General features: G+C 46.1%; 1 protein-coding gene across 1 annotated transcript in view; it reads left to right on the top strand.

Annotated features, from left to right (window-relative positions):
* Uvrag (UV radiation resistance associated) overlaps positions 1 to 16,734 on the top strand; it is a 227,010-nt gene that overhangs the window by 86,150 nt on the left and 124,126 nt on the right. Inside the window, exon 7 of the mRNA XM_038314080.2 lies at positions 12,511 to 12,616. Coding sequence (XP_038170008.1) covers positions 12,511 to 12,616 — 106 coding nt within the window. The remainder of the gene's footprint in view (positions 1 to 12,510; positions 12,617 to 16,734) is intronic.

Below are 16,734 nucleotides of genomic sequence, written 5' to 3'. Positions count from 1 at the left end.
TACGCCAAGTGTGGTGGTTGTTGCCTGAAATGAGTTATTTGAGTTGTAAATTGGAAATGCGGAGACTTGATTATTGTTCTGTAACCGTTGCCCCATCATTCTTGTTGCCGGTTCTGGGAACACATCTTCGTTAGACCTGACATCCTCATTAGCACATGCTTTCACACAACCTACCATCCTCTCAGTAGAGCCTTCCCACCCACAGTGCTGCCAGCCACTTCGCAATGAAAGCACATTAATTTACCATGTAGCACGAGCATTGTGTTTCATTTGATGCCATCACCATGAGACTGCGTTCTCAACTATGTGAGTGGTCTAGACAGAGGAATGTAGAAGGCTTTAGGGTAGATTCCTGGTTTGGGGGACTAATACTTAATAAACTCTTCAAGTGTTTGAGGGCCTCCCATGAGTCCGAATCCGCTGTAGGTGCTGTAGCCATGCGGATGATTTCTGGACGTACCAAGTGCACAGCAGTGACTCTGCGGTCACTTCCCGGGCTGTCCCTCTGCAAAGAGCTCCACATATTTTTGTTCTAGTCCATCACCCACTTTCTGCTCTGAACGTGCGGGACACTGCTCTTTTAATGACTTTGAGAAGAGAGTCCTAATCCCCTCTGAGGCTGTTCCTTGAAAACAGCAGCCAGAGTTCTGAGTGCCCTTCTTTCAAATTTCAGCTTGAGTCTTGCCGCTCTCAGGCAAGCCTTTTCCAAGAACACGTTATCCCAGACTGCTGTATTTGCTTTGAAAGGATAATTAGACTTGTACATATGCATAACTCCAGTGTGTGCTTGACTAGGGGTTGTGGTGAGAGCTTTGTCAGCAAGATGAAGAAGAATGAGCTCAATGACAGAAACACCATGTTGATAACTACGTAGTGATTCACTATCAGCCTGGAAGGAAGTCTTTAATAACATGGTGTAGGGTTCTGGTTTTGATCTAGTTCTGTTCAGCATGTCTGCTCATTCCTCTACTTACCAGCGAAGTGTTCGTTGAGTACCTCATGTTGGAAAATGCAGTACGCTGGGGGTGACGTAATGGTGAGCAGGAGACGTGTTGTTCCTCTCAGGTGTATTACAGTGTAAGCACTTGAACCAGGAAAGACTTGATAGGCATGCAGTGGGGTACGAGTTTGTGGGTGTGGTGATTGTATGCGTTACAGAGTCAGCGTGTTAATTGTGGAGCTCTCTGAGCACTGGAAAGGTGGAAGAGGCGTTCAACCCACCCTAAATTTCAAGATGAAATGTAATTGAGAAGAGGGAGGCGTGCCGCGCGGACAATAGCCCTATTCATCTGTTTGTTCATGTATTTTGTTTAAAATTGTGTGTGGTTTGGAGCGCGTGTGTGAAGTGCTCGTGGGAGCCAGAAGAGGGCGTCAGATTCCCCAGAACCAGAGTTTCTGGTGCCCTGAGCCGCCCAACATGAGCGCTAGGAATCAAACTCCATCACTCTGCAAGATGTGGTAATAACCCCGGCCAACTCTGCGACCCCAACAGCTTTATTGGAAGAGGCACGCAGAACCCTTAGTCACTAATCAGTCAGTGTTGGTGATCAGTGAGGTCTGAGTTGTCGGAAAGGTCCAGTTACATCTGTAGACACGTCGGATCCAGAATGAGAAATGCTAAGGCCTTTCTGCTTTGCTGACTTTTAAAAAGGATCCCAAGGTAGTTTTCCAGGCATTTTTTAATGCTTGACACATTGTAAGAAAGCATAACTAAACATGTCAGTTTATATTTCATAGGACCCGAGAAAACCAGAATTAATAGGGATCCAGCAGTCAGCAGTGACTTGGTGTGCAGTGCAGTGAGGGTCTCAGCAGCCAGATGGGAGGGAAGGGAACTGCAACTTGCTGAAGCCGTGTTCTTAGAGTCCCGTGCGTGCGTACCAACATGACAGACATGGTCGGGACACCGGCAGTGACAGGATGTAGGTCAGCGTTGACCTGGAGGCCTGTGCTGGACAAAGCCAGTGAACAAATGATTGCACCATGATGTGCAGGTCATGGTCTCGGGTGACTGTCAGCTGTGTCCTCTTGTGCCTTGGAGCTCACCGTCCTTATTTAGGCTCAGTGTGGTTGCTGGCACAGTTCACCTCTTTGTGATTGTAACACTCAGGCCCCCAGTTCTGGCTGGCTGTCATCTGGGGCTGCTGTCAACTGCAGAGAGGCTGCTGTAGTTCCCTGCCTGGTACCCTGCCCCTAGGTGCTGTCTTTCTTTCAGGAAGGGCCAGCCACTTGAGAACTTACCTCATGAGGTCAGACCTAGCCAGCGTACTAGCGTGGGCTGCCGCAAGATTCCAGAGACTGGGTGGCTTCAGCAGAAATGTGTTTTCTCGTAGATCTGAAAGCAGGAAGTCTGAGATCAGAGTGCCCACATAGTGTTGGGGCGGGCTCCTTCCCTGGCCTGCAGATGGCTGCTTTCTCTCCGTGTCCTCCTGTAGCCTTTGCCCTGTGTGCAAATGGAGAGAGACAGTTCTAGGGCCACCAGTCCTGTAGGACTAAGACCCTAACCACATGACTTCATTTAACCTTAGTGCCTGAATGCCTCATCTCTGGTGTATTTACCTGGGAATTTACCACCTCAGCAGTGGATTTGGGCAGACAAGATTCAGTGTGTCGCACCTGGATAACCTCCTTTTGGATGAAGTCATAATCAACGGGGACCTTCGTTTATCTTCAGAGTCCTTCACCCTGTGAGATAGCAGTCTGGGAGGAGTGTGGGAGACTTTCATTTCACGGTCCTGCCAGTATCTGGAGGCAGGACATCAGAGGGGTACATCTGACAGGGTAGAGCTCCTAGGTGGGACAGGCGTGTGGGAACTCTGCCTCCACAGAGAGTTGTGTGCAGATTCTTAGACGAGAAAGGCACAGGAGACCTGGTGTGCTATGAAGAACCACAAATTTCAGCTCAGAGGATGTGTCTGGGAACAGCAAACAGTGCGTCTGGCTACAGTGTGGTACAGAGCCGGGTTTGGGGGTGGGAACAGTGGATTGACCGTAAAGAAGAAAGCACTGAGACAGGCTATTCCGATTGTTATGCTTGAAGCCTGGTTGTGCCACTCACTGGCCTCAGTTTTCCCACCTGTAGGATGGCAGTGATGTACAGAGTCTGTGGACTCGTGTGAGGGTTAAATGAATTATGTATTGCATATTTCATGTTTTTAGTCCACTGCCTAGCACACAGCAAATTATAAATAAACGTTTATTTATTCAACACAATTATTAAGTCAGTAAATGTAATTGACGTTCCAGATACAACATTTATTTAACATAAATCATAGCTGACCTTTAACTTGTAATCCTCCTGCCTCAGTCTCCTAATTCCTGGATTTGGAGGCATGTACCACCACACATGACTTTTATCTGTTTTTAAATAGACAGTTATAGGTTACCTTTGATCAAAAAGTAACATCCAATCATAGATTTTTTTTAGAACCTATGATCACTTAGTTCTAGAACAGGGCTTTTTTTCTTCCTGTTGGTCCTGATTTTTGATCCACAAAGACCTCAAGGATCTCCTGAGCTTCGTTTCATTGTGGCTTCTGTTGGCCACTGTTGAGATGCGTGTTTTGAACAGTCGGACGGCAGTGTTCCATTTGGATGGAGGATGTTGGATTTCAGTGCCTTTTATTAGCACTGAGCGGGTGGTAAGTAGGAGAGAGACAGGGTGACGCAGCTTAGAGCACTGAGCAGCAGACTGTGTGGGGTATAGAGGGGAGGATGAGGCAGAGCAGGCCCTGGGCAGTGCGGTGTTGCTGGTCGTCAGTCCTGTAGCATGGTGGCTCCTGACTGCTGGGGAAGATGCAGCAGGATGTAAATAGATCCTGAAATTTACATCTAATGTAGAAAGTTTATAGGCCATAACCTGTCTGGTTACCAGTGGGCGGTGCTGACAACGTGTCTAGAAGTCCGTGTATAGCGTCTTAGAGATGTCACAGCTGTGCAAAGGACAGCGGGGAACCGACCCTAGCGATCAGAGGCCTGGAGACCAGGAGAGATGAAGAGAGGAAGTGGCTTAGGTTTAGCTAGTAGGTCTTTTAAATTGTGAGTTTGTAGCCTGTGATATTTGTGCTATTAATCCCAGGCAGGTGTCAAAGCTTCTGTAATCGCCGTCTAAGTGGGAACCTTAAACTCTCCTGGCCTCTGAGAGGAGAAACCTGGAGTCTAGACGGTTGCCGGTTGGAAAGCCTGGCGTCTTGGGTTATTTGCCAGTGACACGGGAGATGCCAGGAAGGATCCGCGGATAAGGCGTAAGGGTGGCCCTGGAGGTTATTAGGGCAGGTGAGCCACAGGGAGTAGCCGAGCACATGAAGTATGGGGGTGGCTGTTAGCTGGGGGAAGAGGATGATGACGGCTGTGGGTTTAGAGGCAAACAGGGTAGAAGTGTTTTAAATCAGTCCCTTATTGCAAAATTTGCTGACACTGCCCAGACCTCAGGTTCCTAGATTCTGAGACAGTGGTCACTGCTTCCCAGAGACGTTCTGTCTCTGACTGCTGTGGCATCAACTCCTGCAGCTGTGCTGGGTCTCTGCAGAGTCTCACTTTGGATTTTTTGTGTTTTGGCAGGTTTTTATTTCTTCTTTTCTAATTCCCCCAATGTTGATGTTCCTCTGAAATCCGTTCTAGGCTCTGCTCTCTCGCGCTTGCTCATTCTCACTGTCTCACAGGGTGATCTCACTCACTCTGCTCGTGTTATGATGTTATGAAATGTTGTAATGCTTCATAACATTATTAGCATCTGTGTGCTAATGATTGCCACATTTTTATCCCCAGTCAAGGCCTATCTCCCCACACTGCTATTGATGTGCCATAGGGTATCTGAGTCTCAAATAAAACAGTCCAAGTGGCTCTTCTTATGCCCCCCTCCCCGTCCCACACAGTGGCATCACCGTTGTCTTGGGTCCTCGTGCGATGTGGTCATTCCACCCACAACACAGATTCCCTTATAATAATAATATAATTATTATGAATTCCATCCTCTGCAGTCACTCGGACTCCTGGCTGAGCTTGTCGATCGCTAGCTTTTCCAGTTCTTCAGCTTTTGTGCGTGTTGGAGGGAGGAGGGCAGTGATCCCTCAGCTTCCTGCTCTGGCTGCCTGCCACCATGCTTCCCCTGCTCATTACAGACTCACCCTCTGGAATAGTAAAGCAAAATAAACCCCTTTTTCCTGTATGTAGCTGCCTTTTGTCATGGAGTGTCTTACAGCAACCGAAAAGTAAAACAGCATCTGACCGTGTTGGTGGCCAGAACATAACAAAGAAGTCAGAAAACTAGCAAGAATTAAAAACAACCCAATCAGTAATAAACAGGCTAATAAAATGAATAGACAATTCTCGAAAGATGAAATACAATTGGCCAATAAATGCAATAAAAAAGTTCAACTTCTCTAGACATCTAAAAAATGCAAATCAAAACCACCTTCTCCCCCTTCTCTTCCCTGTCTCCAGTACTTCTTCTTTTGGTTTCATGCCCTGTTCTCAGTTGCCTTGATTGCTTCAGACTTCAAGGGCTGTGTTGAATAAAGTTTAACTGTGGATGTCTTACCCTGCTCTCTTTTTGGGCTTCAGTCTAATCGCAGCTGCAGACCATTATTATACTGTTCAAAAGGTTTGTGTGTGTGTGTGCGTGCGTGTGTGTGCGCGTGTGCGCATGTGCGCGTGTGTGCGTGCGTGTGCACGTGCATGTGCGTGTGCGTGTGTGCGCACACGTGTGTGCGTGCGTGAGGGTCTTGCTGTGTTTTGTTTTCACTGTTACTCTTATGTGTAGTTGGAACTTTCTTTGGGCCGCCACCCAGCTCCCAAATAAAGACAAGGAGATTTATTATTAATCATGAATGCTCAGCTTTAGCTTAGGTTTGTCCACTAACTCTTTTAACTTAATTTAATCTGTTTCTATTTATTTTTGCCTTTTGTTTTTTATAAACCGTTCCTTTCTATAGGTCCTACTTTCCCGCTTTCTCCGTGTCTGTCTGGCCCCTGTGTCTCCCTGATGTCTCCTTTCTCCTTTTATTTTGGAGACTAAACTCCTCCACCTACTTACTCTCATTGCCCAGAAGTTCAGTCTATACCTCCTTTGCTATTGGCCATCCACCTTTTTGTTAGACCAATCAGGTGCCCTGGGCAGGCAAAGTAAAACAGCAACCCATCTTCACATAATTAAACAAAGGCAACACATCTTTACATAGTTAAAAAATAGTCTACAACATAAACAAATGAAACACATCTTTACATAGTTAAACAAATGTAGCACGTCTTTATATAGTAAAAAAGTATTTTACAACAAACAAATGTAACACATCTTTACAGAGTTAAACAAATATAGCAGGTCTTTATATAGTTAAAAAGCATTCTACACCATAAACAAATGTAACACATCTTTACATAATCAAATGAAACATATCTTTACATAGTTAAACAAATGCAGCACATCTTTGCATAGTTAAACAAATATTTTGCAACACTTGTGTTGTTAGGCAAATTGAAATACTTTGTCTCTGAAAGATTCTTAATACATCTGATATTTAAGCAGCAAGCCTCTGAGCCTGGTTTGGGTAAGCAGACAAGGATTTTGTTTTGATGTTTTTAGTGCAATGAGTTGAAACAGGGCTTCACAGGTCCTTGTCAAGTACTACCACTGAGCTGTACCCCCAACCCGAGAAGGTTCTAATTATATCTATTTTATTAAGATCTATTTATTTTTATGTATATGAGTACTCTGTCTACATGTATGACTTTATGCAAGAAGAGGGCATCATTGTGAGTCACCATGCGGTTGCTGGGAATTGAACTCGGGACTTCTGGAAGAGCAGCCAGTACTCTTAATCTCTGAGCCATCTCTCCAGCCCCTAAGTCTAATTAAACAGGTAGTAATTGTTTATATTTTCTATTTCTTTAGAGAAACTAGTGGTTTGAGGGCAGGTTGACTATTTGATCTAATTAAACCTATCGATATGAAGTTACTTGTGAACCTCCCTTAAGTCCTCCAGATGCCTAAATCATCTCCAGAGAGGACTTCTCCTCCTCGTGGTGTGCTGCTGTTTCCGCTGGGCTGTCATGGAGCAGTGCCTTTTTTAGCCCACAGTTCTGGATCCCACACAGCAAGCACAGTCTGTAATGCCCATGGTGGATGGCAGTGGGTTCAGGATCTGTAAAAGGACCAGGGCTTAAATCAGGAGCCGGGGCAGAGTGGGCTGTGTCAGGCTGGTGTCCCTTTTATAATGGCTTCGTCCTGAGAATCAGAAGGGCCACTTGACAGCACATCCCCAGTGATGCCTCCTAGACCCTGAGGACCGAGCTTTCTGTCATGTCAGCCTTTAGAGACACAGTTAATGTGCACAAACCAGAGCCGCTGGTCATTTGCTTTCAGGCATCAAACTTCCTCCCTTCTCTAACTGAGCTCTCGCGCCCCTCCACACACACACACACACACACACACACACACACACCACCACACCCACACACACACCCACACCCACACACCACCCACAACACCCACACACCACCCCCACACACACCCACACACCCACACACCCCACCCCACACACCCACACACACCCACACACCCACACACACCACACCCACACCCACACCCCCCACACACCCCACCCACACCCACACCCACACACACCCCCACACGCACACACACACGCACACACACACACGCGCGCACACACACACCCACACCCACACACCCACACCCACACACACCCACACACCACCCACACACACACCACACACACACACCCACACACACCCCACCACCACACCACACCACACACCACACAACACCCCCCACACCCCACCACACACACCACACACACACACACACACACACACACACACACCCCCCCCCCACACACGCACACACACACACCCACACCCCCCACACCCCCACACACACCCCACACCCCCACACACGCACACGCACGCACACACACACACACACACCCCACACATACACCCCCCCCACACACGCACACACACACACACCCACACACACACCCCACACCCCCACACATGCACACGCACACACACACACACACCCCACACATACACCCCCCCACACACACACACCGTCTTTGCTCTCTTTCACTCAGGACAACGCCCGTCTTTGCTCAGGTGGTCGCTCTAACCACGCACCAGCCTTCTCCTTTCCGCCTCCACCCCATTCACCTTGCTGTGAGAAGGCAGAGCTTTCTGTTTCGGTATAATCACTAGCATGTGTTAATCGTACTGCTAAGGAGTGCTGTGGCATTTCTTTGCAGCAGTCATGTCTGCCCTCTTTCTAGCCTCAGGTCGTCCCCCCCTTCCTTCTCCCACTTCATCCCTCCCCACGGGCTGCAGGGCATCCCGCCGCGCTGCTTCCCGGGAAGCCCCGGGTGCCACTGTTCTTCTCAGACGTTCCTGTAGCGGTTCACACGCCACATTAAGTAAACCAAAACGCCTCTCAAGTCTCAGCTCCAGAGATTCTGGTGAAAATCTGATTGTTGTTCTCAATATTTACAAGTATCTATGGGGTATTCAATTTTTCATTTAATGTATGTCTTCATATTCACAATATCTAGTTTGCAAAAACTTTCATTAAACTCAGTTTATAACATCAGGTGACGAGCCATGTCTGTCCTCCATCACTAGGGTGATTGTGAGGCAGCTGCTTTGTCTCTTCTCCCAGTGTGCAGGGTGCTGAGTTTACCTCAGCCGGGAGGACTGGCCCTGACCAGTCACCCAGGTGACTGCATGTGTGGTTCTCTTTATAGATGCTCCTCATCGGTGTGAACTCCAGAAGCATCCCTGTCTTCAGGCAGTTGTTTCTTCTCTTGTCGGGCCTTCCCCTCCTCACCCCCAGGAGGATCAGGATGTGCCATGTTGTTTTGAAAAGCCTGAACACTTGAAACGTTTATTCTCCAGTGGATTTGAAAGGGGGCCGCTATGAGCCCTGTCTTGATGTGGCAGGGCTCTGAGGGTCTGTTTGGGTAACACTGAAGACGGGAGGAAATGTGGCTCTGTCTGTGGGTTTTAAGCCCCTAAGGTAAGATCAGAAAGCGTCTGGGCCAGTGTGAGCCAAATAGTTGAAGTCATACATTAATTATGGTCATGAATCATTTTTATTTTTAAAGTCTTTACCATTGACAAGGTTGTTTGCATAGTACCAGTGGAGTTCCAGGCAACCCCCTAAGTAGCCGCTCTTTGCTGGCGTCTCTCTGGGTTGGTAACGCCCATTGTTTTTATAAAAATTGCTTATTTCCGCTGCCTGAAGGAGTGGTCTCTGTGAGTTTTCCCTGATAAACTATTTTGAACTTATAAATGTAGGAAACAGTGATATTTCAATTAATCTCCTACTCTATCAATCAAAATATCCAATCTCATGAATGTGCTTATGTTATTCATAAACGCTGGACAATCAGGAACTAACGTATATTGAGAGCCTCTGTTGTACTACACTCTGTGTGAAGCATCTAGAATGTGCGTGAGATGAGTGAGTATTCGTGCCTCTCAGAAAGAGCTGCTGAGGAAGAGGACAAGAAGAACCGTCTGCTGCTGTGTGGTCCATAGCACTGTCTGTTTGGTGCTGCGTGTGGTGTGCTGTGCATTTCCAGAGCAAGGCACTAGCGCCTCCTGCTGCCTGGCACACCAGGGCAGGCCAGCGGAGCAGAGGCTGTGGCTGAGCTGCCTCTTAGCGGGTTAAGCCTTCGCTTACCTGTGAGGGGACAGAGAAAATGTATAGGCAGACACAGCCTATAAAGAGGCACAGAGATAAGGAGTGGAAGATCATGTCCAGGTAACCGCCAGTTTGTCAGTACTACTGAATCTGAAGACACAGGGAGACAAGGCTGTGGATGGCATGGGTACCGTATCGCAAAGACCTTCCCTTGCCTCGTTCTGGTTTCTGTAGAAGTGCCTTTCCGAGTATCAGTGTTCCTGAGCACACATACATACACATCATGTAAGACCGTGTTACCGTCAGTGTTCCTGAGCACACATACACACACATCATGTAAGACCGTGTTACCATTGGTGTTCCTGAGCACACACACACACATCATGTAAGACCACGTTACCGTCAGTGTACCTGAGCACACACACACACACACACATCATGTAAGACCACATTACCATCAGTGTTCCTGAGCACACATGCACACATCATGTGAGACCGCATTACCATCAGTGTTCCTGAGCACACACACATACATCATGTAAGACCGTGTTACCGTCAGTGTTCCTGAGCACACATGCACACATCATGTAAGACCATGTTACTGTCAGTGTTCCTGAGCACACATACACACACACAACATGTAACACCGCGTTACCATCAGTGTTCCTGAGCACACACACACACAACATGTAAGACCACATTACCGTCAGTGTTCCTGAGCACACATACATACATCATGTAAGACCGTGTTACCGTCAGTGTTCCTGAGCACACACACACACACACATCATGTAAGACCGCATTACCATCAGTGTTCCTGAGCACACACACATACATCATGTAAGACCGCATTACCATCAGTGTTCCTGAGCACACATACATACATCATGTAAGACCACATTACCATCAGTGTTCCTGAGCAGGCATGCACACATCACATTGGTGCTGCAGGAATGAGCCACCCACACAGATTTACTTCTTGTTTCCCGGGGCAAAGGTTGTTAAGCCCTTTTTGTGTGTATTTATTGGTGACTGGTTATTTTTTCTTTTGAGAATGTCTGTTCAGTACATTTGCCATTTCATTGAACAAATTACCTGGGGTGTGTGTTTAATTTGGGGTTGTTTTATTTTATTTTATTTTGGAATTGAGGACCAAAGTGAGCATCCACAGGATGAAGGCAGCCAATAGAGCCGGAAAAATCTTCATGCTGATGGGATCCATACCTACAGCATACTAAAGAAAAACCTTGACAGCATGGGGATTTAGTTCAGCGGTAGACGGCTGATTTTCTGGCTCTGTAGGCTGCCTTCATCCTGCTGATGTTCGCTGTGTCATGCGGCTTTTGAACTTTGCTCTGTCTCACCATGGGCCGACCCCATTGAGTTGCTGGAGCCCTTGCAGAGTTTCTTTGCCTCTGCCTGCATCTTGAAGTTACCTATGCCTATATCCTGAAGTAGTTTTGTTTGTTTTCTCTAGTAATTTCAGAATTTTAGGACGTAAAGTCTTTGATCCACATTGAATTGGTTTTTTCAGAGTGAGAGGGGTCTAATTCCATTCTCCTTTATGGGGATATCCAGCTTCCAGCATCAATGGGGAAGAGTCTGTCTTTCCTCTGGCATGTCACCCCCTTGCCCGCAGTTCTTTGGTTCTGCTGTTTTCTCCCAGTTTGGAGAATACATTTTCATTTTCCTCATGGCATCTCTGGGTGAACAGACATTCCTGACTCTGTATGTATGTATGTATGTATGTATGTATTATGTATGTATGTATGTATGTATGTATGTATGTATGTATGTATGTGCATTACACGTGTGCCTGGTGCCCATGGAGACCAGAAGAGGACATTGGATACTCTGGGACTGGAATTATGGATGTCTGTAACTACCTTGTGGATTCTGGCAACCAAACCTGGGTCCTTTGTAAAACAGTGTCCTTCACCACTGAGCCATCTCTCCGAGCCCCTCGTTTGTTTCTGAGATGGAGTTTCACTACTCTCTCAACTGGTCTCAAAATCCTGGGCTCAAGTCATCTTGGCTCTGCCAACCAAATATCTGTGTGTATAGAGTACCTGATTAAAACATCTGTGTGGGGGCTGGAGAGATGGCTCAGCGGTTAAGAGCATTGCCTGCTCTTCCAAAGGTCCTGAGTTCAATTCCCAGCAGCCACATGGTGGCTCACGACCATCTGTAATGAGGTCTGGTGCCCTCTTCTGGCCTGCAGGCATCTACATAGACAGAATATTGTATACATAATAAATAAATAAATAAATAAATATTTTAAAAAATCTGTGTGTATAGAGTACCTGGTTATTGATCTATTTTTCATCTTTTTGTTAGGAGCATATTTCCTTGATCATGCAGTTATAGAGAATCTTGATATCTGACAGATTTAAGATTGGTTTGTTATTTCTTGATCTCGTACCCTTTATATAAATTATATAAATTTATATAAAGTAAGCCCCACGAATCCCCATGTCTCTACCTCCCAGCAGTGAGATCACAAGCTTGTGCTGCTGTGTCCAGCTTTTCCAGGGGTGCTGGGAATTGAACTTGGGTCTTCGTGTTGAGCAACAGGCTCCTTTCTGACCAAGCCGTCTACTCAGCTCCTCAACCCTATCATTTTCTAAAGTGATCTAAACCCCTGGAGTCCTTTCCCCTAACTATGTTGTAGCAGAGGTAGACATTCAGAGCACTGTTATTTTAGGACTTATAATTCCTGTTGCTTCATTATATGTTTGAATCTAAAAATAATTGGTTTGTTCAGGATTGGTTCTATTTATCCTAGGAGATTTATAATTCATGTCTGTGACTCTGTGTTTATTACCTCACTTACCTTTCTCTACCACTTGTATTTCTAGGCTTCATAGAGCCCAGTGTGCAATTAAACAGACTCAGGTAACTGTTCAGAGAATTGGAAAGGAAATTGAAGAAAAACTAAGACTCACATCGACAAGCAATGAGCTGGTAGGTTTTTATACAAGTACCTGTTCAAACTCCTTGTTTTTCTTCAAGTGATTATCATATTATTCTTGGGGAAAGTCTCTAGACAGTGCTAATAGCGATGCTAATAATGTTGCGTTGAGAGGACTGCTGGTGTATTTTAAATGTTAGAAATAAAAGTTCCCATCTGCTAATGGCGTAAGGTAAACCTGCCATGTTCTGTTAGATGAAACTTGAGATTATATATAATTACTTGGAAGATGACTAGCAGACTATTTTATTAATGTCTTATAAATGTGAACTCTAAACATGAACTGTACAGTGAGTGAAAAATAGCTCTGCCAGGACGGGGTGGGGACATTAGGGACTAATTCACCGAAAGTACGCGCTTGGGTGTGTGCCTGAGGCTCAGCCACTAGGAAACGTGCCCCCAAGCCTAGCGACTCGAGTGTGGTCCTCGGGATTCACGTGTCAGAAGGAACGAGTCCATTCCTACACAATGTCCTCTGACTCCCATGACACACGCACACACAAATACTAAATAAATAAACATGAAAACCCATTTCAGTGGTACATATGCGTAATGCTGGGTTTAAAGTGAAGACAGTTTCTTAAAATTTAATTTGTACTTTGATTGTATTCACCCAGGTTTAATCCGCTTTTAAAAGATGGATTTTTAAATTAACGGGATCAAATATAAGAGACCCATTTGTGCATTGTTGTTTGTTTGTTTGCTTTTGGTTTTTGGTTTTTCGAGACAGGGTTTCTCTGTAGCTTTAGAGACTGTCTTGGAACTAGCTCTTGTAGACCAGGCTGGCCTTGAACTCACAGAGATCCGCTTGCCTCTGACTCTGCCTCCCCGAGTGCTGGGATTAAAGGCATGAGCCACCACCACCCAGAGAGATCCATTTGTGAGCAGTGTTTACCTTTAGAGAAATGTGGGTTTGGTGAGGGATTCCAAAGAAATCATAACCTCAGTCCAGCTGGGCAGATTGCAGATCTTCATAAAGTCTATGCTGTTTTAACAATACTCTGCCTCAGGAGGGTGAGAGTGGCTGCTTTGGAATGACTTCTGTCTCTGTGAGCCCAGTGTGAGCACTAAGTTACATTTTGCTTCGAATGAAGCCATGTGACTCTGCGCAGTTTCTATGTGCCAGGGTTACAAAGACACTTAAAACCCACAACTGGCCGTGAAGTCACAGTAATTGTTTGCCCGCAGGAACTATTACCTCACACACACAGCCTCTTCCCGCTGTCAATCACACGCTCACCTAAAGGCACCACACAGTCACGTGTCCGTGGAGTTACGGGGGCGTGTGCAGGCACCTCTGCAATTCTCTCTCCTAGGATCACACAGTCACGTGTCCGTGGAGTTACGGGGGCGTGTGCAGGCACCTCTGCAATTCTCTCTCCTGGGAATTGAGCTAATAGTGTGTGTTCAGTCTGTGGGAATTTGCTGATATTGGCTGTCCATACATGCGCTTGTGCTGTGCCTGACGCACAGCAGGTGTCTGGTGGTCCCCACATAACTGTACAAGCTGCTTGTTTCTCCTTTGCCTGTGGGAACTCCTCCAACTGTCTCTTGTGTTATACCTTAGGATCAATAAAAGACTAAATTCCAGGCCATGAGTATATTGTAGGGGGAGGAAAAAGTATCAGGTTTTAATCCTTTCTGCAGTGCACCCTTGCCTGGGGAGAACTTGCTAGGTCTTATTTTTCTTACTGTTCTCCCAGGCCAGACCGGGAGTGACTTGCGTCATTAAGTGGTGGCATGTGCTTTGTCTCAGTGTGGGAACATGTATGCTTAATCCTGTTTTTCTAAAACATCAGTGGTGACACACGGAGCAAGGCGATAGAATGTGCGCGTTTACCAAGGTCAGGTTCACAGGGTCACTCCATGTTTCCACAGTGCCGGGTTTGCACAGAAGGAAGTCAGGGGAGTTTTGAACTGGAAGTGAACCCAGAAGCCACCTAGTCCCCTAATAACCCCACTGAAAATCACACCCCAGTACAGTTCCCTCCCCTGCGTGAATTTTCTCTTAATATTTATTACCATCTAGCATGATATCTATTTATATGTTTTTGTCTCTCTAAACTCTGTGAGGCTTAGGATCCCCCCTCCTACTTCTCTCTCTTCCTTCAGTTTCCCTCCTTCCCTCCCTCCCTCTTTCCTTCCTACCCAACCTCCCCTCCCATTTGATTTACTATGAGCAAATGTTTGCTCATGGTAAACGTGAAGCAAGTATTAAGTATTTATTGAATTTAAGAACGAATCCATTAGGCTGGAGAGATGGCTCATCAGTTAGAGTGCTTGATTCTCTTCCAGGGTTCAACCCTCAGCTGCCACATGGGGAGGCTCACAACTGTCTATAACTCAAGCTCTAGGGGACTGATACCCTCTTCCGGCCTCCACGTGCGCTTGTACATACTTGTACATGTGGCATACATATACACAGAGACACACAGATATATACATCAATAAAAGTTAAAATAGAAAAAGCATGGATCCAACACAGTGCCTCGTTACAAACCATAAGTTTACTTGTGGCTCAGGAGCAGCACAGGTACCTCCCTTTGTGAATTGGTCCACGTCCTTTGGCTCCATCCCAACTATTTTCAGTACCTAACAGCCACTTGTCACTCGAGCCCAAGCGGAGGCACAGTGAAAGGCACATTCGATGCTGAAATCAACCAGTCACCCTTTTCAAACCTCTTCCTAATTAGCCGTAAGTAAGATACAGAGTTTATAGTTGATGCCTTGCAGAGATTTGGCGTTTCCTCACCTTACATCCATGCCGAGCATGAACGCAGGCTTTTGACTGTATTTCCTAGGGAATGTCTGCTGCCACCATGGTGGCCTTTGACATTATGTCTGGGGCTTGTTAACTGCTTTTGTTGCGGTGACTGTATGTCTTCTAAGTTTTTTGTTTTGTTGTGGCTCTGGGCTAGAGCACATTGGTTGAGTTTAGAATGTTAGCCCCACTTTGTATTCCTGGGGGATGTCCTCATGATCATAATAAATTATTTTTAGCCTTTTACTGTGTTCAATTTGTTTAAAAATTTAGAGAATGTTTTGCTTTTATTTTCATGGGGAATATTGGTCTGTATTTTGTTTTTCTTAATATCTCTTCTGTGTTGATGAATGTATGTATGTGCAGTTGCAGGCACCCACGTTCATGTATTTGGAGGCTAGAGGAGGATGTTAGGAGCCCTCCGCTCTCACCTTCTTCCTTCTCCCCTGTTCTTGACTAGGCCGGTGGCCAACAAGCCCCAGTGACCCCATGTTTCTACATATATTCCCCCAGCACCGTGCTTACAGGCTCACGCGCCACGTCCTGCTCTGTGCACAGGTGCTGGGGCTCTGAACTCAGGACCTCAGGCTTCCCAGCCAGCGGCCTCCCCTGCTGAGCGGTCTCCATGTCCCTGTTAGCTCTTCCTTTGGTCTTTGTTCACATCATACTGGTCTACTTCTGTAGGAATTTATGCAGAATTAGTTGTAGTTTCCTTTGTAGGCTTTGATGGGTTATTCGGGTTATCATCTTGTCTCCTTTGGTAGCTGTGTCCTTGCCAGGACTGTCATTCAGGTACATCGTGGCCGTGATGATTCTATAGATTCTAAAGCACCGCTCTCTGACAAGCACTCTGTGTCTTGTCTTCATGTCTCTCATAGCTTATACCAAGTGCCCATAAAAACCAAACTTTTAGATTTATAAGAATCTCGCAGTGATAATTCGTTGTTTCCCCATATAGTCTTCCCACTTTTCACTAATTTTGACATCTTCTGTACCCATGACACAATTGGCATGGTGTGTGGTCAAAGCTAAGGCCATGACATTCAAGAGTCACGGTTAATTCTTGACCTTTTCCTGTTCCCCCAGTGTTTCCACTTGTCTGTGTTAATAAACCCATGTTCATCTCTTACTGTGGAGCCATTTGGGATATGTGGATTTATCACGATAGTGCAGGAACTTATTTTCCCCATTCCCAGTATTTCCCATCACCCCATTTTAATGGGCTATCATTTGCTACAATCGATGAAACCTTGTGTTATATATAATGTATATCATTAGTCACCATTAGCCAGAGTTCATTCCACCTTAATGCCCTTTCTGTCCCGCATTCCCATCAGAAAGCCGTGCTGC

This window comes from Arvicola amphibius, chromosome 12 (assembly GCF_903992535.2).
Source record: "Arvicola amphibius chromosome 12, mArvAmp1.2, whole genome shotgun sequence".
NCBI classification, from domain to species: domain Eukaryota; kingdom Metazoa; phylum Chordata; class Mammalia; order Rodentia; family Cricetidae; genus Arvicola; species Arvicola amphibius.
Note: the sequence above shows the minus strand (reverse complement) of the source record. Positions and strands in the feature narration are given on the sequence as shown.